General features: G+C 41.6%; 1 protein-coding gene across 6 annotated transcripts in view; it reads left to right on the top strand.

Annotated features, from left to right (window-relative positions):
• Nucleotides 1–26053, top strand: part of C1QTNF7 (C1q and TNF related 7) — a 132537-nt gene extending 106484 nt beyond the window's left edge. For 3 of the 6 annotated variants that reach the window (XM_025178425.2, XM_075930712.1, XM_075930711.1), the window contains exons 2-3: nucleotides 19008–19253; nucleotides 22864–26053. In XM_025178425.2, coding sequence (XP_025034210.1) covers nucleotides 19016–19253; nucleotides 22864–23495 — 870 coding nt within the window. In that variant the 5' untranslated portion in view covers nucleotides 19008–19015 and the 3' untranslated portion in view covers nucleotides 23496–26053. The remainder of the gene's footprint in view (nucleotides 1–19007; nucleotides 19254–22863) is intronic. The other 3 variants (XM_006136961.4, XM_014580531.3, XM_006136962.4) reach the window with 2 other exon arrangements.
• Nucleotides 26054–26670: the final 617 nt, after the last annotated feature.

Raw genomic sequence — 26670 nt, 5'->3', positions numbered from 1 at the left:
ATGTGAGTTTGTTACCTCAAGCCACTCTCTGCTTTCTGTAGCCAGGATGTGTATCTTTAACACCAGTGCTGCAATAATGTGCTTGTTTTGTGCAGGGAAGGGTTTGGAGAGTGTTATCTCAAATATACAAATCAAGACGCTGAGGCCAATAAAGTGATTTGCTCAAAAACACAGAGTGAATCATTATTAAAGTCAGGATTCAAACTCATGATTTCTTAGCTTCTACTCCTATACTCTGACTTATAGAGCCCACCTCTCTGTTTCCTCAGTGGCAGAGATGGATGCAAATTGTAAGCAGGAGAAGAATGCCAACAGTTTTTGGGAACCTTTGATTCTGAATCCCAACTTGGTATTTCAGGCTCATCTCTAACCAGTACAAATGCATACAACTGATGCATTTTGACAGGAAAGAGAACCATCTCAAAGATGCCTACTGTCCCCATGCATCCGAATAAAATAAATGTTAGAAGTACACTTTAAACAGTATAATCTCAAATTTTCAGGAGCAAAGTGATGCACGCAACAGCATATGTGATGCCATCTAGTGGTCAAAGAGTATAAATATCAAATTATAGAGCTCAAATTTTGGAGTATGACCTGCTGATTCCTGATTTGATCAGGACTGACCTATTCACGGATTCCTTTCTTTTGATTTGGCTTTGCTGAACTTTTTCCTTTACTCTGGTAATCGCTGATTGTGCTGTTAAATGTTGTAAAGATTCAATAAAAAGTTTTCTGAAAGGCGATTAAAATGCAAGGCTATTAAGAGATATGTTCTCTATGTAAATACTGTTCTTTTACTGTTTATCAAGTGCCTAGGACATTGTTGGTACTACTAAATAATATTAAAAATCATTAATAGTTTACAAATCTGTATTGATTCCTATTATAGTTTATTTGTTGGATGTCAGTTATGTACTTGACACAAAACATAAAATGAAGACCATCCCGGACCTGACGAGTTTACCCTTTAGGAGACAGGCACTGCAAAGCCAGGACCCAGGACAAATTTTGGGGTTTGGGAGCTGTGTTTACTAATTGTTGGATCTCTTCTTGCACATCCAGAAAGAGTGAGATTTTAGGAAGGACTTGAATAGAATGTCTTGATGGACAGCGAAGGGGAGGGGATTCCATATTGAAGGAGCAGTGTGGTAACAGGTGAGTAGACAGGAGTGAATCCTACCTGGCATCATTGATTGAATGGAAGAAACAGGACAATGCAGTTTGAGCCTCAATTGGGGTGCGTATACACTGCACTGTAGGTCAAAATAAGACACGCAATTTGAGCTACACAATTGCATATCTTATTTTGCTGTTCTTTCAAAAAGTCCTTTACTCCTTATGAAATGAGGCTTACAGGGATATCAGAATAGTGAGTCTGTTATATTTCGAAATAATGGGCTTGCTATTAAGACACAGGATAGCTATTTCTGGATACAGCAATGTAGATGTAACCTTGGAGTTATAGACTAGAACATAGTAGTGCAGTACACTTTGAACTTTAAAATTGTAATATTGAATTAAGGCTTACAATATTCTTCAGTAGTGTCTCCATTTTATAGGGGGAAAACTGAGGCACAGAACGTTTTTAAAGAAATTAAGCAAAGTTATAAAGCAAGTTAGTTTTGGAGTCAGGAATAGAATTTGTATTTCCTGATTCTCTCATCTGTTCAGGTATTCTTTAGTTGGCAACGAGCCAATGCTTTCTCTTATACATGGAAATATTTGTTAAAATAGACAAAAACATTTACTTACATATGTCTCATTCACAGACTATGAATGATAGCTGTATTACTTTTGTTTCATAGGACTTATCTACACATAAAAATTGTATGGCTTTAATTATACTGGTATGGTTAAGGTGATATGCATTTTCCAATACAGATGTAGTTATAGCAATATAAAGTACTTCTAAAGGTTTAGCTTAGGCTATGTCTACACTTGAAATGCTACAGTGGTTCAGTTGTAACACTTCAGTGTAGACAATTACTGCAGCAAGGGGAAGTGTTCCACTTTTGCTGGAGAGAATCTGTCTCCCTAATTAGGTAGGTCTTGTCTTCATTAAGGGAAAAGGTACCTTCATAACCAATTTTAACATAGCCTATGTTAACTATACTATGTTAAAATCCTAGTGTAGTTTTAACCAGTGGTAGCTTGCCAATGTAAACTTGCTATGTCTTCATGGGTTAGTTAATAAGAGCTGAAAATACACCTTTTTCCTAGTGAGGAAAATTTTTCAGAAAAACAGCTGTTGTGTTCACTAGTGTTAGTTACAGTATTTATTTGTGAATGAGGACTACACATAAACAGCTACTATGATACAGCTACAGTGCTGCATATACTTCAGTGATGATACTTACCACATCAGAGGGAGGGGTTCTTTTGTGGGCATAGAGACTCTACTTGCCTGAGAGGTGGCAATGAGTTTGATGAGAGAATTCTCCTGTCATCATAGCACTGTCAGCGCCAGGAGATAGGTTGATTTAACTACTTTGCTCAGGAATGCAGATTTTTTTCTCAGCCATGAGTGATATAGTGATAGCAACCTAATTTTCTAGTGTAGAATAACCCTAAATCTCACAGGTTGATAAGCTTCTCCAGAGGTGCAAGTAAATCAAAGAAGAGGGGGAACACACTCTTTAGTGATCTGATGTTACATTATCCTGTACTGACAGATCACAGACAAAAGAATGGGGGAGAATGGAATAAGTTAAAATATCCAATGCAATTTTTTGCCTTTCTGAAGATTGAAGGGTATTTTGAAAGATACATTTCAAGCAGAATCGCAGGAGTGTGTGTTTATTACTTGTCTTTCCTCTGGAAGAGGGAGGTAGAAAGTTAGAAGCTTTGGGTCTCCTTCCCTTTCCCATTGAAGGGGCAGAGAGAGCAGATCTATCTTTAGGGGAAATAAAGTAAATAAGGAAGTCCCAGCTGGATCACCTCATCTTTCCCTGTCACATGTTGCAGTTGATACTGTTGGTGATGGGCTGCAGAAGGTCCTCACAAAAGAAACAGTATCTTGTGCTCCCAGTTTAGCTTCCCCTACCTGGTGAATCCCCACCTTATCAGCCAACAGAGAAAACAAGCAGAACTCCCCCAAGCCAGAAGGACAAAGGGGAGCTCTTTCTTTTCTCAGAAATATCGAAGTGACATCCCATCCCTCCCTAAATACACATAAGTACTGACTTGATTTGTGAAATAGTTAGTTTGTGGCATATAGACATGTTTGGCAGCTGCATTCCTCATGAATGCTCTCTGTAGGCTTCAGCTCTTATCCAGCTTAGCACATCTCAGATTATTTGCAGTAGTCATTAAAGAAGAAAAACTTTACGATATTAACCCTGCTGTGCCCTGATTTGAGGATGAGGCACAGGGCCAGAATGGAGAGGAAAGTAAAAGAAACTCTGGAGCTTCCACATGAAAATATGTGATATAACAATCTCTTGGCATAATGGACTTCGTGTTTTTGCCAAAACCACTACACTTGATTTTACTCTGTGAGTCATTATTGGATACTCTACCCTTTCTCCACTACTGGGGGCTCCAAAAAGGAGACTATTTTGGCTGCAATTAGCACTGTACAAGTGCACAATCTTTACTTCATATTTGGTCTATAGCAGAGGGTTAGGCACTTACAGGTTAATTGTCAGAGAGGACAGGACAGCGTATGTGAGTGGTGATTTTGTACCATATTAGCTGGTGTTTACTGATTTTTCTTTTCAACTGCTGGCATATTGCATGCCTATGTGGAATTTGGATGGCCCCCAAATGAAGAGGGACCACTGTGAGATTGTCACAGTGTGATTTTTTACAATACAGGCAGTCCCCGGGTTACATACAAGATAGGGACTGTAGGTTTGTTCTTAAGTTGAATCTGTATGTAAGTCGGAACTGGCGTCAGCCGCTGCTGAAACTGATCAGTTTCAACAGCGGCTGAATCTGGACGCCAGTTCTGACTTACATACGGATTCAACTTAAGAAACCCAGGTGTCCCCAAGTCAGCTGCTGCTGAAACTGATCAGCGGCTGATTCCAGGAAGCCCGGGGCAGAGCAACTCTGCCTCGGGCTTCCTGTAGTCAGCCCCTGGTCAGTTTCAGCAGCGGCTGACTTGGGGACGCCTGGGGCAGAGCAACTGGGGTGCTGCTGGGTTGCTCCAGCAGCGCCGCTCCTCGGCGCTACTGGAGCAACCCAGCAGCACCCCAGCTGCTCTGCCCCAGGCGTCCTGATTCAGCCACTGCTGAAACTGACCAGCAGCGGCTGAATCAGGATGCCTGGGGCAGAGCAGCTGGGGTGCTGCCGGATTGGTACAGTAGCGCCGAGGAGCGGCGCTGCGGGACCAACCCAGCAGCGCCCCAGCTGCTCTACCCCAGGCATAGGCAAGAAAAGCCAGGTCTGCTGGGGGGGGAGGGGGAGCACTAGCTGCACCCCCCCCCCCAGCAGACCAGGGAGACGCAGGTGGCGGGACCGCCTGCGTCCTCCACGGCTTTGCAGGGTCTGCAGGGAGACGGGGAGCAAAGCCTTGGAGCACGCCCGCAGCGGGACAGCCCAGGCGCGCCCGGGCTGTCCCGCTGCGGGTGTGCTCCAAGGCTTTGCTCCGCGTCTCCCTGGTCTGCTGGGGGGGGCTTCCCCCCCCCCCCCAGCAGACCAGGGAGACGTGGAGCAGCTTTTCTCGCCCCGGAGGACGGGGGCAGCGGGACTGCAGCGCATCTGGGCGTCCCGCCGCTCCAGTCCTCCGGGGCGAGAAAAGCCCCGTTCGTAACTGCGGATCCGACATAAGTCGGATCCGCGTAACTCAGGGACTGTCTGTAAATAAATCACATTCTATCTTATTTTCTGTAGAAATAGTTCCACAGCCTGAGTGGCCCACCCTAAGACTGGTCCCGGTTCCACGTATGAGACTTTTCCATTTAGGGGCTTTTGTAAGTGGTCCTTCAGCTCAACCAGCCATCCCAGAACTTTCCCCAGAACTGCCTGTACCCAGTCAGTGCTTTTAATGCATAATGATCTGTCAGAAAGATAGCTGCGCCTGTCCCTCATAGGCCTAGTTTGTGCTTTCACCTACACATGTGGACAGGAAAGAGCGGGTGGTAGGATCCTTCCCAACCTTTTCCCTATGTATAGCCCGGGTAAGACTCAGTCATTGTGCTCCTGGCACTCAAAGAGGCTTTTTAAGGACAATCATGCTAAAGAGATCGCGAGTAGAAGGGTGATACATCCGGAGCCAGAGCTGGACAGATATAGGAGAATGAGGGAGGTGCATACTGCTCCTTATTAAAGGGTATAGCAGATGCCACCACTGTCCAGTGTATTCTCAGCCTCTCTGCTTCCAGTGGTCCTTTACAGTACAGTATTGTACAGTAATTTATCTGGTAGAGCAGGAGAGGGAGGGTGGCAAGAACAGGAAGGCACTAATATTCAGTAGCACACATGGGTTTGGCTGGCTATTTATCCTGACTGGACTGGAGAAGCTAATGATCCAAACAATGGACTAAACTGGATGATTAATCCTGGTCACGGGCCAGCTGAGGCACACTGCACATACACTAAGAAGTAGCCTATCAAGCACCATGCCTGTTCCATTCTCTTAGAACAGTCATCAGCTGGGAATGCCTTTCCTGGTATTTAGTCCTGTATCTATTTCTCCTAACTCAAAGTGAAATTTTACTCTAAAAAATAAATAGTAGCTTCTTACCCAACAGATCTGTTCATGTTCTAATTCAGAGTAATGGCGGCTTATTTTAGTGATAAAAATGAGTTTCCCATGCCCATCACTTATTCTAACACTGCAGAATAAATATGACTAAGGCAACTATTCCATCTCGCACGTCAACAGAATCCAAATCAGCTGTGCTTATGCATTCTCATTGAAGCTAGTGAATTTGCAGAGGTGTAACCCCAGGGACATAATCTGAAAACAATGGGGTTACTTAGATCTGCAGAACCTTCGTTATTGGTGATGATTCTCATGGTGCAAAGCGCCACAGTGACACTTGGAATTGTGGCTGATATTGCAGTATTTAGAAAACAAATCTTTTTATTGGGATATTGAGTATATATGATATGGAAATATTTGTGCCAACATCATGGAATCTGCAATGTAATTTTTCAGAAATGACACATTTTTAAACATGGAAAATTAATATAAAAATGAGGCAAACTGGAACTGTTATTTTATTTAATGGTATTGTTTTGTTTGTGGCATCATAACCATCCCAATTATGATGTCAAAGGAATTGATAGCTTTAGGTGAGGAATAGCCAGCAAGAACAGATGAACTTCCACCTAGAACTGTTTTCATGTAAATATTCAAGTAATAAAACAGAGTAAGGAAAATACATGGAGCATTTGGTATAAACAGAATTGTCTCTTAGCAGGTTGTTGTTTTGAGGAGTTTTTTCCTATGAGAGATCAGAGGGTCTATAAAACTCTTTTGTTTTTTTACTTTTTAGTTTATATACATTTTCCTAATAGAAAGAAGAGAAAATAGAATTCACACAATCAATCAAAATATTTTACAGAAAAACAAGACTTCTGTGCAAGACAGATATGTAGGAAAATTGCAAGTCTCTATTAGATTTAAATGGGGAGAGTTCTTTAATAAATGTAATTATCTCAGGGTATGTCTACATTACCCCCCTAGTTCAAACTAGGGGGGTAGTGTAGACATACCCTCATTCAGTACATAATTTGTATTTAAAACAATAAAATTACAAATGATGCCATATTCTGCAATATTAAATGCAAATATCTTTGACAACGATTTAAAAAAAAAAAAACCTAATCAGCCAGAGAACAAACTTAAGTAGTTTATTTGGCCAGCAGAGAAGAGATTTATATTGGAGTAAATTAACTCCACTATTCAAAGAAAGATCCTTAGAATCTTTAATAATGCCTATAATGGAAATCACATCCAGATGAGCTTCAGGGTTTTGAAGAGGCATTAATTGAGAATCAGGAAACCTTTGACTTGATGAAAATTTAAATACAGTGTATATATAACATAAATATTTCCAGAAAAAAATATGCACTTGGGGGTGAAAGAATAGCTGCATGAGCAGGCTTGAAAGAATTCACATGTTAAGAAATTCACTTTGTCAGGTTTATATATTTGATTCATCTTTTTATAACTTCAGGCTTATGACGGGAAAGGATGTTTTTAACAAAGGCAATAGAAAGCTTAGTGCTTTTAGTATTTTCTGCCTCATTTGCAAGTTTTTCACTCACTGTAGATTTTCATCAATGTGGAAATTGCAAAAATCTTTTCTCAGCTTAGAATGTTGAGATGTATGTGTCTTGAACCGAGCATGATTTCTCTCTTTTCATGCTTTAACTGTGTGATCAACTGTGCAAAGAAATGTCCAAGGGCTATCCCTCATTAAATGCTTTTGATATACTCTGTTATATGGTAACCTGTCTCAAGATACCTAGAATGTCTAGAGGGGTATATAGGAAATACAAAAGAATCAAGGATACTGAATAATATGCCTAAAAAGACTGGCTGTATGCAATGTTGTTGTAGCTGTGTTGGTCCCAGCTTATTAAAAAAGTCAAGGTTGGTGAAGTAATATTTTTATTGAATTTCTGTTGGGGTGTATCTAGACTACAGGGTTTTTTCAAAAAAAGTGGCCTTTTTTTGAAAAAACTGCCCCTTGCGTCTAGACTGCTGCCGCGTTCTTTCGAAAGTAAATTGAAAGAACACAGCAGTTTTTTCGACCGCGAAAACCTCATTTTACAAGGAAGAATGCCTTTTTTCTAAAGTGCTCTTTCGAAAAAAGGCGCTATGTAATGCAAACTGTGCTTTTTCGAAAGACAGCATCCAGACTGGCTGGGTGCTCTCTTTCGAAAAAGTGGCTCGCTTTTTTGCAAGTACTGGTTGTAGTCTAGATGTTCTTTTTTGAAAGAGGCTTGCAGTCTAGCAGTAGCCTTGGTGAGAAAGACAAGCTTTCAAGTATCTAAAGAGCTCTTCATCAAGTCTGTGAAACTAGTTTCCTAGAACTGAGGAAGAGTTCTATGGAAGCTTGAAAGATTATCTTTCTCACCAACAGACGATGGTTTAATAAAATATATTACCTCACCTATCTTGTTTTTCTATAAAAGACCATGGCAGCCAGCTGGCAACCATTTGCTGCTGTGGACTATTGCAGTACATACTCAAGATACAATAATAATCTCCCATATGACTGTGTAACCGGGTCGGTTGTTCAGAGGTCCTGAGGCACCCCCAGTTCACGAGCCCGGGCCGCAATGGGTCCTGAGCTGCCCCTGTTCCCGGCCTCTATCTCGCCGCTCCCACGGTCCTGTCTCTGCAGTCGGCTCCCACCGAGCTCGCTACTCCGCCGTCCACTCCAGTCGTCCCCAAGATCGCTGGGCTCCCGGCCCCCAACTGTCCGCCCGGCGACCGCTGCCGTCCCGGGACCGCGCCGTCCTGTCCCACTCCTCCCTGGTCCGGCCATCCGCCTTGGGTGCTGGGATTCGGGCGCCGCACTGCCTCCTGTGGAGTCTCTGGCGTGCCCTGCGGAGGAGGCTGAGAGCAGAAACTCCCCTGCTCTCCCCAGTCCTCCCCCCCTTCCTGTTCCTCCCGCCGCCCTTTTGAATTCCCCGCTCGGCATCCGGCCCGCCCCTCCATTGGCCGCCCTGCTGCCCCGGGGTCCTAGTGCCCGCTGGCTATCACCCGGGCCACCCTGCGCATGCGCGCCGGCTGTGCCGGTTTCCCCCGGCTCCTCTGCCTGTGCGACCACGCCGCGCCCGACTCCCGGCGCCAGCTGATCGGCCACACGGGGTGCGGGGCCTCGGCTCCGGGGGCCGAGAGTGTGGGGGAGAGTCCCCCCATAACAGACTGTCATATTGACCAGTGGTGGAATCTTGGGGGGTTTATCTATTAATCCCTATTTTCCTCAAAGGAATTTGTAGACGTTGACACTGCTATATTTCCAGACACTACACAGTTATTCAAACATGATGATCTTGCTGGGAACCAATCTAATCCATCAAGTATATGGCAGCAAAGACCCCCTTCCTCACTCTGCTTGAGCACTAGAACACTATTACCAAAAACTGCTAAATCACCTGAACTAATTATTGATGTCGTGTACCAAGTAAAATTGGGAACCTGACACAGCAAATCTTAGCCAGATATACATGCAAGTTAGACTGCACAATAAATGACAGCAACAATATTTTTAGAGCAAGTCAGCTAAACCCTTTTCAAGGTAAAATTCAGCTGGGATTTAAGCAGGTGAATGACTCTTAATTTCAGTGATGCTGTTCCCACTTGCATTAGGACTACATTTGGACTACAAAGTACTCCAGTACAAGTAATGCCATTAGGAAGTCAAAATCTGTCAGCTGTTACCACATGACCGCTCATGCTTTGTTTATAGGTAAGGCTATGATTTAGTCATAGGTATTTTTTAGTAAAAGTCATGGACAGGATTTGGGCATGAAACAAAAAATCGCAGCCTGTCCATGACTTATATACCATAAATACCCTGACTGATTCTTAAGGGAGGGCACAGCTGCCTGCTGGAGAGATGGAGGGCAGCTTGTGTCACCAGCTGCCTGGGGCAACTCTGCATAGTCCTGCAGCACAAGCTGCTGTGGAGTTCTAGGGGACCGGTTGCCAGTATGGTGGAGTCTGAGAGGGCTAGTGGCTACTCTAGCTGCTACCAGGAGGGGGATCCCCAAAACCTGCCACTGTTTTGGCCACCCTGGGACCACAGTAGGAAGTCACTGAATTGTAGCTGCTATTGCCGTTCCTGGAACTGCTACTTAAGTAGCTGTGAGCAACTGGCTGTAGAGCTGTTCCAGAAGCAGCTGATGTGGCTGTTCTGTCCCCAGGGCAGAAGTCAAAGGGTACATCTACACAATAGTGCATGCCCCGAAATAAGCTACGCAATTTGAGCTAAGCAAAGTGTATAGCTGATTTCAAAATAGCTTACTTCGAAATTTGGGTGCTGTCTTCACAGCACTTACTTTGAAATAAATCATTATTCCGCTGACTTCTTTAATCCTCGTATAACATTTATTTTGAAATAACCAGCTTTTTGTGTAGACAGTGCATACTGTTATTTCGAAATAATGGATGTTATTCCAAAATAACTCTGCTGTGTAGACGTACCCATAGAGCACGCAGGAAGTCATGGAGTTCATGCTTTCCACAACCTCCATGACAAACGCTTGCGGTAAGGGACTGGGGTGCAGGAGGGAGAATTTCCCCATAAGAATGAATGTAAAGGTGAGGGGGACAGGTTCCAGGGAATTTATTTTCAGCAGACAAAAGGCTGAAAATAATTGTATTGAACTATATAGCATAAGTTTTAAACAGTTCAATACAATGATGATTGTGAAGCTTAGTTGGGGTGGTGGAGTCAGAGTGTAGAATATTTCCTAGGCAATATCTTGCTACTAAATGGTGAACTATCACTCAGCTGAGCGCTCAAGGATTAATATTGTTGGTAATGTAGCTTCTCACACTAGAGATAGCATGGACTGAGGCAGGAGGGAGGAAATACAATAGAAGCAGGGCAGTGGCTGCAAACACTTTCCTGCAGAAATGGGGTACAGAGTGGGGGGCTCGATGAGGATAGGGAAGGAGGACATCCTGGAATCAACATCCTTCTCTCCCTCCCCTCTTTCCGCACAGCAAGCAGGGAACAGTTCCAACGCAGACGGCAGGAGCAGCATGGCAGTGCGGGAGGGTAGTTGAACAGCAGCTGCCCAGCCGCATACGTTATAGGGAATTTATGGGAGCTGATGGGGCGCTGCCAGCCCCGCCTGGTTTCAAAGCCTTCCAGAAAACGTTGCAAGTAGTGGGCAAAGCAGGGAGTCAAAGGACATTACAAGGGAGCACTGAACAACTTTAAATGAGCTTGTGCTGTAATAGATAAGCAACAAATGAAACAGCATTAACTAGGACAATAGTAAGTGAGGAGTTACAGTATCTTTTTCCTTCTGGGTAGGCCTTGTCCTGCAACACTGAACTTAATGAGAGTTTTGCAGGGGGCTTAAATGAGTGCATGATTAGCCTAACTCTAATATGCAATAATAATTACATGTCCAAAGTTAGTTATGAAATTGCAGTGCCAACTAGTACTCTTCTCAGTATGGCTTAATCAGTATTCTGTTATGCACACTGTTTTTCTATGCTAATGCGCTCAGACTTCGATTCATGAAAGATTTGTTAGGTTATATTGCAACATGGTAGATGGCCAAATAGATTTACAGACCCGTAGGAGCTGTATGTAGCAAAGTGTTCTTCCAACTTTTGTGAGAAAAGAAAAGAAATAATTATGTAAGCAGGATACAGCTTTTTTTTTCTTTACTGGACTTTTTCTCTGAAATTTAAATCTGCATTTTTGAAATGCTATTTGTGTCCAAGTTTGTGTATTATAAATATGCACAGAAAAGATTAACTATGTTTAGTGCTTGAACAAAAGTGACTTTTAAGTTTTTAAATGTGCACTTATAGTGAGGCAAAGTACTCTCCCTCTGAGCCTGACAACAAGGAATAATTCTCCACCCTGGTTAGTGAAGCCAGGCAAGCCACCCTGTGCCAGAAGTAAAGGGGTCGGACAGGAAGTTTAAAAAGCAGGTCCTACAGCTCAGTTGTGCGAGAGCCTGGGAATGGACCAGGCATTCCTTGCCCATTGCCAAGCTCTGCACTACCAAGGACCCAGAGGAAGTTCTGGGACTGCAAACTGACCAGTACCCAGAGGAGCTACTAGGATTGCTACTGGCCATGTACCCTGGGAAGATGGAAGTACAGTCAGAAGGGGTAATAAGAAGGCGGCCTGGGACACAAGACGTTAGTCTAGTTGCATTGCCAAAATCTTCAGTCAGCATGTTTTGGTGGGATCCCTGCATTCTCTGCCATTGACTGGATCCTGAGCTGGGACCCTGTGAAGTAGGATGGATCCAGTTCCCTCTATCCCTTCTGCCAGCCCTACCTATGTGGTGGCAGATTGACCTTCTTTAGGCCGAGTTTGTGTACTGTCTGCCATACCCAGAGAGCTAGGACTTAGATGGCTTATTGCTCTGCCCTGCCAAGAGGGCCAGAGCCTCTAGAGTGCTAATATCGCTGTTGAGCACTGAGAGGCAAAACATACTGGAGTGGCCTCTCTCTGAACCTGATTGGGAAGGACAGCCACAGAACCACTACAGTATTTAAGAAACTTACTGTGCTTTGTCAAAGAAACAAGTTAGCAAATTAGGATTTGATTGTGCATAGTGTGTACATTTAAAACAAATCCCCAAAGCCAAATTCTACTAAAACAAAACACATCCCTGTACACACATAGAAAGAACAAATCACATATAACAAATGACAATTACATCACTTACTACACTACGGGAAGTTGTGCTAATATTCTTATGCTGATTGTAGAATAAGAACTTAACTAGAATAGAATAGATTCTCCACTGCCTTGTACTTTATGTAGTTATTCCCACAAATGTAAAATGGATACACCAGATCAGGAGGGTATGGAAGGCAGGGAAAAATCAGTCCCATAAACTAGTATTTATTATTAATGAATTTACTTAATATTAAGAAATATGTTTCAGGAAATGTGTAATAAGCCAGAGACTGTTGGAGAATGGTTTGAGGTAGCATGGTGGACAGGTTTCCTGACAAAGAAGGAATATTCCATTGTGCCTGCTAACACATTTTGCTCTGTGCTCATCTTCTGGGCTACTGGAACATGGCCCAGATGCTACTATAAATGGATATAATTGAGGGTAGGCCTGGGTAGAGCTAGTTTTTCTGTGAAATGTGATGAAAGCAGAGACAAGATCCTTTTGACTTTCATGTGGAAACTCAAGACTTTCATTCGAGTAAAGCTATTTCTTCCCTCTTCCCCCAAACATTTAAATTTGTGGTTTATGGGTCCAAATGGTTTCTAGATCTTTCTCAAATGTGAGTGTTCTTTAACTTCAGTTTCCTACACGCAGGGGTCAGCCTCATTGAAAGTCATGATGTTATTCGAAAGATATCATTTAATTCAGGCCAAACATTGTTTCAAGAGCTTGACAAAAGTTGACATAGTTTAAAAACCTTGCTATTACCAAAAAGCAGACATTACATAAATGTAATTCTATTTTATATCATTCTGGCTGTTACCTTTAGAATCTGACATAAGCCATAACAATTACATACAGCATGGTACCAGGCCAGATTCTGTTCTCTATTATACAAGTGTAAATCTGGGGTGATTCTACCGATGTAATTGGAGTTACTCCAGACTTGCACTGGTGTTTAAGAGTAAGTAAAATTTGACCCAGTATTTCAATTAATTACGGGCAATCTGGGAGCTATACATAAAACTTTGGGGATACATCTTTGTTTTAGTGACACAGCTGAAAATTCAGACAAATACTATTGAAGTTAATAGAGCTATTACAGTTATACTGAGCTAACGAAGATCAGAATCTAGTCCTTGATCTGTAACTGAGACATGATTGGGATATCTGAAATCAACGTCTCAGAATATTTCAATTTGTATTACAGGGGAAAAATTTCAAAAGTCCCTAAATGACTTGGGTGTCTAAGTTCCACATTCAAAAGTGACTTTGATATTCAAGACTTGCAATGAAATTTAAGCTTCTAAGTGTCAAAATCATGTTTGAAAATGGGATGTTGTCTCCTTTTAGGCTCTTTGGGAAATTGTAACCACAGCTCTTAACAGCATAATGATTCCTTTTTACCCAGAAATTTTTTGTTCAAAACACTCATTTTCTTTGGCAGTTGTCTGTTTTGAAATGCATTGTCATGCATTTTGCAATACACATTTTGAGAATTCTCATACAGAGTTCTGGGAGTTTGAGAGAAAATTGCATAGCCTTTGCATATAGTAAGATTTCAAAAGTCCTCAGTCCTGAGCTAACTCTTTTCCTACTGGCATCAAGGGGAGCTTTGCCGTTCCTGGAAACATAGGTAAGGCCAGTGTCAAGTACTTTTGAAAATTCCCACCATTCAGTTCTGACAGATGTGAGGGGAAGATTAAAAAAATCAAACTTGGTTTAAGATGATACCATCTGATTAGCAAGTAAGAATATTATTTAGAAATAGTAGAATGTTTCTTCAAAGTGTTACACAAGTACTTAACCTACAACAGCCTTGTGGGTTACACAAATATCTGTCCTAATTTTGCAGCTAGGGAAACAAAGACATAAAGGATTAGATCCTCGGCTGTGTTTAGATGTTAACTTGGTGCAGCTGAATAATGGAAAGGCAAAGGTGGCTAGATATAATTTTTGGACGCCCAATCTGCCTGGGGTTTGGACACCCAATCTGCCTTCCCCTGAACTAGGCAACCAAGGGTGTGTCTATATTGCTATTAGAGCTGACTTGGGCTCAAGGGTATATGTTTCCATTGAGAGGATGTAGATGTTCAGGTCTGGGCTGGAGCAAGGCTCTAGTCTGAACCCAAATAGCTACACCCCAGTTAAATAGCTCCTTCACTGGAATCAGCAGGCGCAGGCCAGCTATGGGTTCTTAATAGGGCTGTCAATTGATATGCATTAACGCCTGCGATTAACACAGTCCAGGATTAACATGTTACATTTTTAAATGCGTTAATTGCAGGCGTTAATGCTGCGCTCCCTCTTTGACGTGCTGCTGTGGCGCTTCAAAGGGGCAGTGCACTGCGGAGCCTGGGATCAGCTGGGGACTCCCCAGCTGACCTCGGGATCCACTGCCTCTCTAAAATGTGCAGAGGCAGCATTTCAAAGGGCCAGCCACTTCACAGCTGAGCTGGGGATCAGCTATGCGGCGGCTGCCCCTTAGAAACACCGCCTCCACGTGTTTCAAAGGGGTAGTGGAGCCTGGGGTCAGCTAGGGACTCCCCCAGCTGATCCTGGGCTCTGCGTGGCATTTGCCCAGAATCCGGGATCAGCTGCCCTGGCACTTCAAAGGGGCAGCACTGCATGGAGCCCGGGGTCAGCTGGGGAATCTAGCTGATCCTGGGTTCCATGGCAGCTACCCCTTTCTAACGCCAGAGGCAGCGTTTTAAAAGGGCAGCCACAGAACCTGGGAGCAGCGGGGCACTTCAGCTGATCCTGGGCTCTGTGTTGCGTTGCCCCTTTGATGCACCACAGCGGCGCTTCAAAAGGGCAGCACTGCATGGAGCCCAGGGTCAGCTGGGGACTTTAGCTGATCCTGGGCTCCATGCAGCACTTCCCCATTGAAACGCCGCCACAGTGTTTCAAAGGGGAGGTGGACATGATTAATCGCATGATTAATCACGATTACATTTTTAATCTCTTGACAGCCTTAGTTTTTAATTGCAGTGGACACCTACCCTCAAGGGTCACCTATGCCAACTCTACATTCATTGTGAATTTGCCAATGCAGAAGACTCTCCAGCTCTCCCTTCCCATCGGCATTATAGCTCTTTTGTGATCCCAGAGATGCATTAAGAGTCCCCCTCAGCCTGGTCTACACTTTAAGAAGTTTTGGTGTCATAGCCGTATTAGGAACACGTGAGGAAAAAAATCACACTCCTAAGTGACATAATCTTGCCAACAAAAGCCCTTATATTGTACTAGCTATACCAGCAATAAATTTATTTTGTATAGATTCATTTGCTTGGGAAACTGATTAAAACTATGCTAGCAAAAGAACACTTTTGCCAATACAGGTTGCCCCTGAGGGCCTGAGAAGCTCACTCCCAGCCCCAATCACTGGGCTCTGCTCCTGGTCTGGCAGGGCTCCCAGTTGCTGGCCCTGCTGCAGCCAGCTTAGCTATGGCTTCCTGTTCCTCGCTGGAGCTTCCAGCTCTGGCTGTGACCTGCCACTGCTGCTTCCACTGTCGTGGGCTCAGCTAGGGCTCCCCAGCCATTGCTGGCCCATCTGCAACTGCCTGGCCCAAGTCAGGGCTCCCTGCTGCAGGACTCCCAGCCAGCCCCCTGCTCCCAGTTGCCAAGGCTCTCTGGTCTGACACCTTCATGGTCTGCAGGACTATGGATGTTGCCAGACCAGAGAGTACTGGATAACATAAGCTAAGAATGTTAAGAAGTATCTTCACCGAAGTCCTACAGCTATAGCTATGCCACTGCAACGTTTAGACCTGTGCTGAGTTGAGGGTGACCAGGACTATAAAATTGACTCACCAGGAGGGGGCATTAGATGTGGTAACCCGTAGGCTCTCAGCCCATCTGTCAATTTGTCTGCGCTCCAACTTGTCTTATCCGCACATACACAACCCTTCTAAAAAATCTCTGCCCATATGATACCAGTTTGCAGACTCCACAATGGTTTTTTTTAGGTCAGGCTCTTTAAATATCTCTTACAGCTATCTTAAATGAAGACCAAATTCTGATCCATCAGTTTCAAAGAGGTTTCAACATAGCCCAAAACAGTACATTGAAAAATATTTCATATTTAAGATTTGTATTGGAATAAAAATATAAGAACGGCTATATTGGATCAGACCAAACATCCATATAGTCCCAACTGTGGTCAGTGCCAGGTGCTGTAGAGGGAATGAACCAATAGTGATCATTCCCTGTTGCTCAGTCTTAGCTTCTGGAAAACAGAATCAACATAAAAGTAAATAACTTATAGAATGCTGTTTTGAGCCACTTTTATGGTGTAAAATTAATCAGTTAAGCCACAGAAGTCAGGGCTGCAGATTTCATGATACCTCAGATGTTTGTGATTATCATCTGTACTTTCTCTGCACATGGAATTTCAAAACAAGAGCGGTCTAAAGTCTTTTACCTCCTCAAATGTGTGTGTGTATATTTGTACTCTGGACTTAAACTACAAAGACTAAGAAGGGCAAAATTAGGGATGCAGCCAGAATAGCCCGTGATTAATAAGACTTGACTTTTACTACAACCTTTATTTTCAGGAGATTCAGGATAAGTCTCCTATGGAAATGTTTATTTTAAAGCAGTGAAAATTGGTGCATTTTGGAATTAAGCTCTCTTCATCTGGGCAAGGAAGGAAGATCACGTCACCTTCAGAACAAACTCGCATTAGGGAAATTTGCTGCAATTCTTACTATTAGGTTTCAGAGAGGTAACAATGCTAATCTGTTTCAGCAAAAACAAAGAGTCCTGTGGCACTTTAAAGACTAACAAATTTATTAGGGTACTGCTCACAAAAGCTTATGCTCTAATACCCTAATAAATGCATTAGTCTTTAAAGTGTCACCGTACTCCTTGTTATTCTTACTATTATGATTCTAAAATTTTAAAATATTAGTTGAATATAATGAAAATGCAGTAGTTAGTGAGATTATTTCTAAAAGCTTGATGAAAAGCCATTTGAAGTTGATGGAAAGATTCTTTTGGATCAGGCCTTAAAGCAGGGGTTCCCAACCTGGGGTACGCGTACCCCCAGGGATACAAGAAGCTTGTCAAATTTGTGCAATTTGCCTAAGTATGTGTTTTATTACAATAAAGCCATAGATTGTATATACATGGATTTCTTTGATTCTGTCATTCCAATTCCATTTTTATTTTTATTTGCCAGAAACTAGTGGACTGTATTTTTCTTTCAAGCTGTAATTTAGCACTGAAGAGATGTACAATTCCAAAACCACGTAAATACTCTGCTCTGGACACTGAAATAGAAAAATACAACTTGACTTGCAGAATCACAGCTCACCCACATTGACAAGTCAAAAACTAGTGTAACATTGATTTAAAACGTTGTTTTATGTACGGTACAGCAAGTTCTTGCTAGCAGTTTACTGTTGTAATTAGATTTTTTTCTTTCATCATATAGTATATTATAAAACTCAGAAGCGCAAATTTAAAAAAGCTCTGATTATGTAATCATGAAGACAGACAACTAGTAAAACAGAATGCACTTTTAAAGATTGGGAGACAATGCAGTCTAGGTCTGTTTGCATCGCATTCAAAACCAAACTGGAAAAAAGTGTTAAAAGTCTATTCAGACTTGACTCACAACCTAAGCCCTGGTCTACACTAAGACTTTATTTCTAAATTAAGCCCCCCAAGGTCAAATGTATAAGTGGTGCATCCACACGATCAAGCCATTTATGTCGAAATAATGGGTGGTGGAATTTGAAATCTGTACTCCTGCTTTTCATCAGGCGGATTGCTAATTCTGAAATAGTTATTTTGAAATAATGGAAGTGTGAACATTCTGGTGCCACTATTTCAAAATAATTACTCCCCAGAACAAGAGCGTACTGGCAATCAAAATAATCCCAGGAAATGGGTTGAGAATGGCCCTCCCCATGACGTCACCCCTGCGTGGCCCTCAAGCCCCACCCCCTGTGTCATGTCCGGCATGCGGCGCAGGCGGCGGGTTGGGCTCTGCGTGCTGCATACAGCGCAGAAACGGAGCCGCTCAGAGTGAGGGGCAATGGTGTACAGACACAACGGCCCACTGGACGACAGCCCACCAGGAAATTCCCGGTATCTCACCAGGCCAGTCCTCCCCTGCCCCAGAGTAATTTGAACTGATTACTCCCCAGTGCTTCCTGGAGCTCCAAATCTGAGGTAGCACATCCATATTAACAGACCCTGCATCGGACTAATTTCGAGCTTCCCTGTAGTGTGGACACGCTAGTTCAGACTTGTTAAATCGGGCATTGTTAAGTCAAATTTAGTAATTTGGACATAATTTCCTAGTGTAGACATGGCCTAAGAGTAGTTGACAGTGATCACAGTGAAATGCTTAACTGTATTGTAAAGGTGAGGATTCAGAATTAAATTCACATTTTCTTAACTGACTTCACACCTCTCTTAAGGACATTGTTTTTGTCTGTAATCCCAGTGTGGCAGCACTGCATCATTGCAAATTTGGAAGATTTTTTTACATAAAAAGGATTGAAAATAAAATGAAATTTTGCAGAAACTGGTGGAGCCACTACAGCAGTGCTAGTTCGGCATGATTCTCTGCATTAGATCAATCCATATTTAGGATTTTAAAAGTGTGTATAGTATATATACCTTTAATATAAACCAAAACAATCTGAAGGTTTTAATGGCAAGATATGCATTCATGGTCTGTTCATATGTATTTTTTCCAGAGCCAAGGATGTTTGCATTGCTTTACGTTACAAGTTTTGCCATCTATACAAGTGGACAACCGCTTCACAACCAGCTCAAAGGAGAAAATCACTACACAAGATATATTTGTAGCATTCCAGGCTTGCCGGGCCCTGTAGGTCCCCCCGGAGCTAATGGATCACCAGGGCCTCATGGGCGTATTGGTCTTCCAGGAAGAGATGGTAGAGATGGCAGGAAAGGAGAAAGGGGTGAAAAAGGGAATGCAGGTATTGAATATTTATGCTAACTAATGAAAAAAAACAAAACAACCCAGGATCTTCTTTTCAAATTTATTGTATTTTTAAAATTTTATTTATCAATGTCTTCCTGAACATAAAATACTAGCAAATATAAGTATAAGATGTCATTATGTATGTAACAAAAAATGGCAAATTTTTTCAGATTTGAACCCATAAAACAAGAACGTTGAATCTGCAGGATAACATTTTTTTTTTCAGATAAAATGTATGTTAAGATGAAGTTAAGGTTGAGAGTATCTATGTGTAACATAAAGTTAAAACTTACAGGAATGTAGGAAATATTCTAGAAACAAACATTATATGCACAAGAATTTCAGACTTAAGATAAAACGTAAAAGAAATCCAAACAAGATAATAAATGCACCCAAGTGACAATGCAAACAAGTGCAACCAAATGATAACATACCATGTACATAGGGTGGGGGCTGCTCCCATTTATAAAGTTGCTCAGGACTAAATAAACACGCACAACACAATAAATAATAGTGGCAAACAATGAATGGGAAATAGGAATAAGGGGAATGTGTGTGTGAAAATAAGATTTCATAGGTATAAATATTTTTGTGTGTGATTCATGTTCCTCAAAATGTGTATGCCCTTTTTAAAATTTCCCTTCCCTGTTTGTATCTAAAACATCCCTACTCAGCCAAATGACATGGTCAACATTAATGTATATATATTTTTTCTTGTTAGTGTGTCTATCCCATTATCACCCATTTGCCTCTTGCTTTAAATCACCTTTTAATATTTGGGTTTTTTTAAAATTTGATATAAAATCTCATCACATTTGTTGGCGTTGCTACTTATTTCTTTTGGAGATCTCCCTCGTGAGATTTTGATTAAAACATTGACCAATGTAAAATTAACATGGTCCACATTAAATGAATTAAAAATTAATCATCAAGTGGGTGTGTTTCTAATGGGATCCTATGTGGATCAGTTCTTGGATTTATGCTATTTAATATTTTTATCAATTACCTGGAAGAAAACATAAAACCATCACTGATAAATTTTGCCATGATACAAAAATTGGGGGAGTGGAAACAGAAATGGACAGAAGTGGACTCATACAGAGTGATCAAGATCATTTAGTAAGTTGGGTGCAAGTAAACAGTACGTATTTTTAATTTGGCTAAATATAAATCTAGTAACAAGGAATGCAGACCATACTTACCAGATGGGCAATTCTATCCTGGTAAGCAGTGACTCAGAAAAAGATTGGGGAGACACGGTGGGTAATCAGTTGAACATGAGCTCTTAGTGAGGTGCTGTGGTCAAAAGGGCTTGTGTGGCCTTGGAATGCATAAATAGGAGACTCTTAAGTAGAAGTAATGAGGTTATTTTACTTCTATATTTGGCACCGGTGCAACTGCTGTTGGAATACTGTGACCAGTTCTGGTGCCCACAATTCAGGAAGAATGCTGATAATTTATAGAGAGTGCAAAGAAGAGTTACCAGAAGGACTGAGATTTTTAAAAAAATGCCTTATTGCAATAGAGAATTGTGATAGCATCATCTATTTAGCTTAAAAGAAGGTTATGGGATGACTTGATTATAGTCAATAAGTATCTACATGAGAAACAAATACGTAATAATGAGCTGCTCAATTCAGCAGAGGAGGTAGAACATGATCCAGAGGCTAGAAGTTGAAGCTAGACAAATTCAGACTGGAAATAAGGCATAAAATTTTAACCATGAGAGTAATTAAATATTGGAACAATTTATCAAGGGGTTGTGATGGAATCACATCACCAACAATTTTTAAATCAAAATTGAATGGTTTTCTAAATCATCTGTTCTATTGTTTTGGAGGAAGTTTTTATTCTATTCTGAATAATAGAATGGAATGTCGCAGTGGTCCCTTCTGGCCTTGCAATAAATGCATATTTGAAAACATAGGTAACTAATACAGTATAATATGGATAGTATAATATAGACATAAGAAATGTACAGTTTAATAGATCAAGTTCAGTTGAAAGATACTACTTAATACCTGGTTTTCAAATGACTAAGCCATATAGTAGTGGTTCTAAATTTTGAGGGTTGTGCCTTCCTACCCTTTTCTGTGCCCCCACCCTGGAGCAGGGAGGAAGCCATGACTTGAGGGGGAAGGAATGCAGGCAAGAGTAAGGAGGCCAAGGCTAGGACAACAGATGGGAGTCAGTTTGGGGCTGGGAAACATGGCTGCAGCCAAGTGCCAGGGCTGGGTGTGATGGCAGAAGTGAAGTTGCTGTTAGGCTGTGGTGGAGGCCAGCAGTTGGGCCACAGCCAGATTCAGCTCCACTTCATCCTTGACCCCAAGTCAGGAATGGTGGTATAGCCAGCAGTCGAGGCTGAAGGCTGGTGCAAGGAAAGGAGTAGAGCTGCGCTGAGGGTGGGGACTAGGCCAGGCACAGGGCTGGAAGCCAGGGATGTGTCTAAGGGCAGGAGCACATCAGAGCTAGGGCAGAGAGGGGATGGGTGGCACCAGTCCCTCTGCCTTTCCTGTGAGGATGGCCCCGGGCCCCACTATGTCATCTTGAGCATTCCTCCACTCCCCCCTAGTGTGTCCCACATTTTGGGGTCTCTGTCATATAGTAATGGGAAGTTTAAAGAATTTCCAGTCTAAAAAAATTTAAGCTGTTTCCTGTCAAAAGTGCTGCAACTTACTAATAGAATTTTACAGCTCTTATGGATACATCCTTTCATTCTTCTGCACACAGAACTTCTATTAAGAATAATTGGAGTTTTAACTTTAAATCAGTGGTGGGTAAACTTTTTGGCCTGAGGACCATATCTGGGTAGAAAAATTGTGTTATGGGTCATGAATGTAGGGCTGGGGGTTGGCTTACAGGAGGGAGCTCAGTCCAGTCTGGCGTTGCTTACCTCAGGTAGCTCTGAGGTGACAGCACAGCTTGGCTAAGCAGAATCCATGCCTGCCCTGGCTTCATATGGCACCCAGAAGTGACTGGTATGTCTGATAGTGGCTCTTGGGGGGTACAGTGAGCTTTACATGCTGCCCCGTCTGCAGGTACCACCCGTACAGTTCCTAGTGGCTCTGGTTCCCTATTCCCAGCCAATGGGAACTGTGGGCATGAGTGCCTGCAAGCAAGAGCAGCATGGGAGATCCCGATCCTCCTCCATCCCCATGGGTTGCAGGGCGATATGTGCCAGCTGTTTTTGGGAGTGATATGGGGCCATGGTAGGCTGAGATCCTGCCTTAGCCATGGCACTGGACTTGAAAGCCCACAGCCTGGATGCAGCCTGCAGGCTGTAGTTTGCCCACTTCTGCTTTAAATAAATAAATACCAGATTTAGATCCTTAGTATGAATATAACATTTAATACTTGTTTGCCATGTGTTGAATTTTATGCATCTTCATTAAACCCATGCAAAAAATATAGACGTGTTTTTAAAATCTCAAATTCCATTCTAAGTGTGGGTTTTTCTGAAAATCTGACAAGGATTACACCAAATAATTTTCATTATGTATTTGATTTTGTTCAAACATATTCAGTAGCCCATGTAATTATTTGCTTTTCCATATACAAAAGAGATTGTATATGTAAAAATTAACCAATATCAACTGTTTTTCAAGGTTTAAGAGGCAAGACTGGACCTTTAGGAGCTACTGGAGAGAAAGGAGACCCGGGACAATCTGGTAAAAAAGGACCTACAGGATTGGTTGGTGCCAAAGGTGAAGTGGGCCCAGTTGGACCACCTGGACCTAAGGGAGACAAAGGAAACCGAGGAGAACCAGGTGTACCAGGCATCTGTAAGTGTGGAAGGATAGTGCTGAAATCTGCCTTTTCTGTTGGCATCACCACAAGCTACCCAGAGGAAAGATTACCAATCATATTTAATAAAGTCCTTTTCAACGAGGGTGAGCATTACAATCCTTCCACAGGGAAGTTTATATGTGCCATTCCAGGAATCTATTACTTCTCTTATGATATCACCTTAGCAAATAAACATCTTGCAATTGGGCTGGTTCATAATGGGAAATACCGAATAAAGACATTTGACGCAAACACAGGAAACCATGATGTAGCTTCTGGATCTACAGTGGTCTATCTTCAGCCAGAAGATGAAGTGTGGCTTGAGATCTTCTACCATGACCAAAATGGTCTCTTTGCAGATCCTACTTGGGCTGACAGCTTGTTTTCTGGATTTCTCTTATATGTTGATACAGATTATCTCGATGCTTTATCTGATGATGATGAGCTGTGATATGGGAGCTGTCCAAACATCTCCAAACAATCTAGACAGTCTGATCCAGGATTTGATTTGGAGTGTGTAGGAGACAAACAATACTGATATAAGCTGGGATTTTATATTTGTTTTGATGGGACCACAAATCAAATGTGGAAGAATATTTCCAGCATCTATCCAGGACACTTTAACCAAAGAGCAGGGATAACAAATTTAATAATATACTAACCAATGACTGTGTCACTTCAGACCTGAACCCTCATAGAAATTATGTTTATAGTAATATTTAAACAAATTTAAAATAATGTACATCAAATTTTATATAAAATATATTGAGTTGTGAAGTGACTGATAGAGTGGTAGTGACTCATTAAACCTCTGCATATTCAGTGTTTGTTATTAAAGGAAAATTGAATGCCTGACATCACTAACAGCCATGGTCATTCCAGGAAGGTAAATATGTAGAAGATATCTCTAATAAGAAATTTGGAAAATGGAATGGAATAATATAGTAATGGCCATTTGAGAGTGATGGACCCTGAAAAGGTTATTACTTTACTTCAGCCAGATAGCAGCACTAACAAGACATATAGAGCCAGATCACTTCTGAATGGAGCCATCCAGATTTACACCAACTGAGTATCTGGCTCAGTTACATTAATTAAAAGGAGACCACAACCAAAGGTCTTCATTGAATAAATAGATTTAAAAAGTAACTGTAAATGAGGAATCATTATCCAACATGAGTGTTTCTAGTGCGATCTCACAGGGAACTGTTCCTTCCAAATGTTATTCAATATGTTCTTTGGTGATGTGGAAGAAGATATAAAATCACTGTTGGTAAAGTGTGCAGATGACACATAAATCAGTAGAGTAAAAATAATAAGGATAGGACAGTTCTACAAAACAATTTGGACCCAATGATAAATTAGGCTCACCTGAACAATATGTATTTTAATACAGACAAATGTAGTGTCACAAGTCTAAGGGGACGGGAGAAAGGTAGGTCACACAGGGAACTGCCTCCTAGAAAGCAGAGGTTCTGAAAAGGACTTTGGCCATGGCTGGACATGAGTTCCCAGTACAATGCTGTGAGTAAGAGGGCTAATGTGTACTTGGGATGTGTAAGCAAGGAAATATCAAATAGGAGTAGGAAGATTGTGGTACCTCTGTGCTGATGAAACCATTACTTGAATACTGTACTGTGTCCAATTCTGGTGTCAACACTTCAAAAAGATATTGGAAAGGGCTCAGAATGAGATACAGGAATGATCTGAGGTTTGAAAAATCTACATTAAAGTGAAAGCTATAAGAAAGTTAGCCTGTTTTGGTTTTCAGTGACAAAGCTATGAGGTGACTCGATCCTAATCTTTAACTATATGCATGAGGAGGAAATGTTTGGTAGTAGAGGGCATTTTAATCTACCAGACATGGCATGACAAGATCCTCTAGCTGAAGCTAGGTAAATGCAGACTGATAAAAGAGACAGTGTTCAACAGTGAGGATAATTAATCAGTGGAACAACTTAACAAGGGATGTGGTGTGTTTTCCATCACTAGAATTCTTTAAAATAAGATCCACTGTCTTTTTAAAAGATACTAGGCGGCTGTGCCCTTTGCTCGCTACGCTCACCTACGCCCCTCTCTCTGGGCACTTTCACTTCACTGAGAGAGCCTGTTGGTGCTGATGACATCATTCTGTCGCCTGGCAAGAACATTCTGTCATCCATCAGGAAAAACTTTTTATATAGAGAGAAAAATATTCTAGCTCAACTAGAAGTCATGGACTCAATAGGCTTTACTGGGCAAAGTTTTATACCCTGTGTTATGTATGAGGTCAGATTAGATTATCAAAATGGTATTTCTCTATCCTTAACATATCTGAGCTCCATTAAGGTCAGTGGCAAAACTCCCCATTAACTTCATTAGCTAGAAGACCTGACCCAAAGTCATTACAATTAGTATTGAAGCTTCTCCAAATGCTAAAACCAAAAATCTTTCTCATGGTAATTACATGGAGATATACAGTAATAAAATATGATAAAGGATTTATTTGCAAGCAGCAATACATGCTCATTCAAAGGGCTGGTCAAAATTTATCTTTTTGGTGTTTTTTTGGAAATTTGTGTTTCCAAACAAAAAAATTTCCAGGAAAGTGCCTGCTTTCAATAATTTGTTTTTAAATTTTGACCAAAAATTATTTGATTTTTAGAAACTTGTTTTTTAATGGCAATTTGAAATTCCATGGAAAAAATATTTATTTTTTGACCAACTCTACTTACATGTCAGAAAGCAATAATTAAACTGAGTTTACTACAAATAGTCAGTTGAATACATGTTGACAGCATCATGGTAGAAACTCCATAGTTAAGGTTCAGTGATGTTGCTTTTATTTTTAGTCTCTGTGCTCAGCTACTTATGCTTTCTCAAAAAAGTCTTTTGGGGCTGAAACTTTTCACTCCTTGCCTTAGCCCAGCAATTATTTTTTAATAGAAACTGAAGAAAATGTTGTGTTTTCTAAAGGTGAACAAAAAACTGAGGCTTCAGTTATTTTGTAAAAAATATTGTTGGACTTTTACAACTAGATATTAGCATTGGTTTTAATTCAATAATGCAAGCTTTTCCTTGTCTGAAAAAAGATTAATCTGAATGTAACTTTCTTTACTGCTTTCAGTATATAGCAAAGTATGATGTTCTGCGTATTCATAGGTTCAAATACTTTTTTCTATGAACATTCTCTTGGCTACGTCTAGACTACAGGCTTCTTTCAGAAGAAGCTTTTTTTGGAAAAGATCTTCCGAAAAAACTTCTTCTGAAAGAGAGCGTCCACACTGCAAATGTGCATCGAAAAAGCATCCAGACTGAATGGATACTTTCTCACGTGTAAGTTGTGATTGCTATGGACAGAATGGCCACCTGTGCTTTTTCCTCTTCTCTCTCTCTTCTTCCAAAAGAACTTCCTCTTCCCCATCCACACACGCCTTTTTGTGACAGAGCTCTTTCACAAAAAGTCTTCTCCTCATAGAATGAAGATTACCAATGCCGGAAAGAACCCTCTGTTCTTTCGATTTTCTTGTGGAAGAATGCAATTGCAGTGTGGATGTTCCTTAAGTTTTGTCAGACAAACGTCCACAAAACTCTGTAGTGTAGACATACCCTTAGGCTCAAACAATTACATATGATTGTATAAGGAT

The sequence above is a fragment of the Pelodiscus sinensis genome, chromosome 5 (genome assembly GCF_049634645.1).
Source record: "Pelodiscus sinensis isolate JC-2024 chromosome 5, ASM4963464v1, whole genome shotgun sequence".
Lineage (NCBI taxonomy): Eukaryota > Metazoa > Chordata > Testudines > Trionychidae > Pelodiscus > Pelodiscus sinensis.
This window is presented reverse-complemented; position numbering and strand designations above follow the sequence as displayed.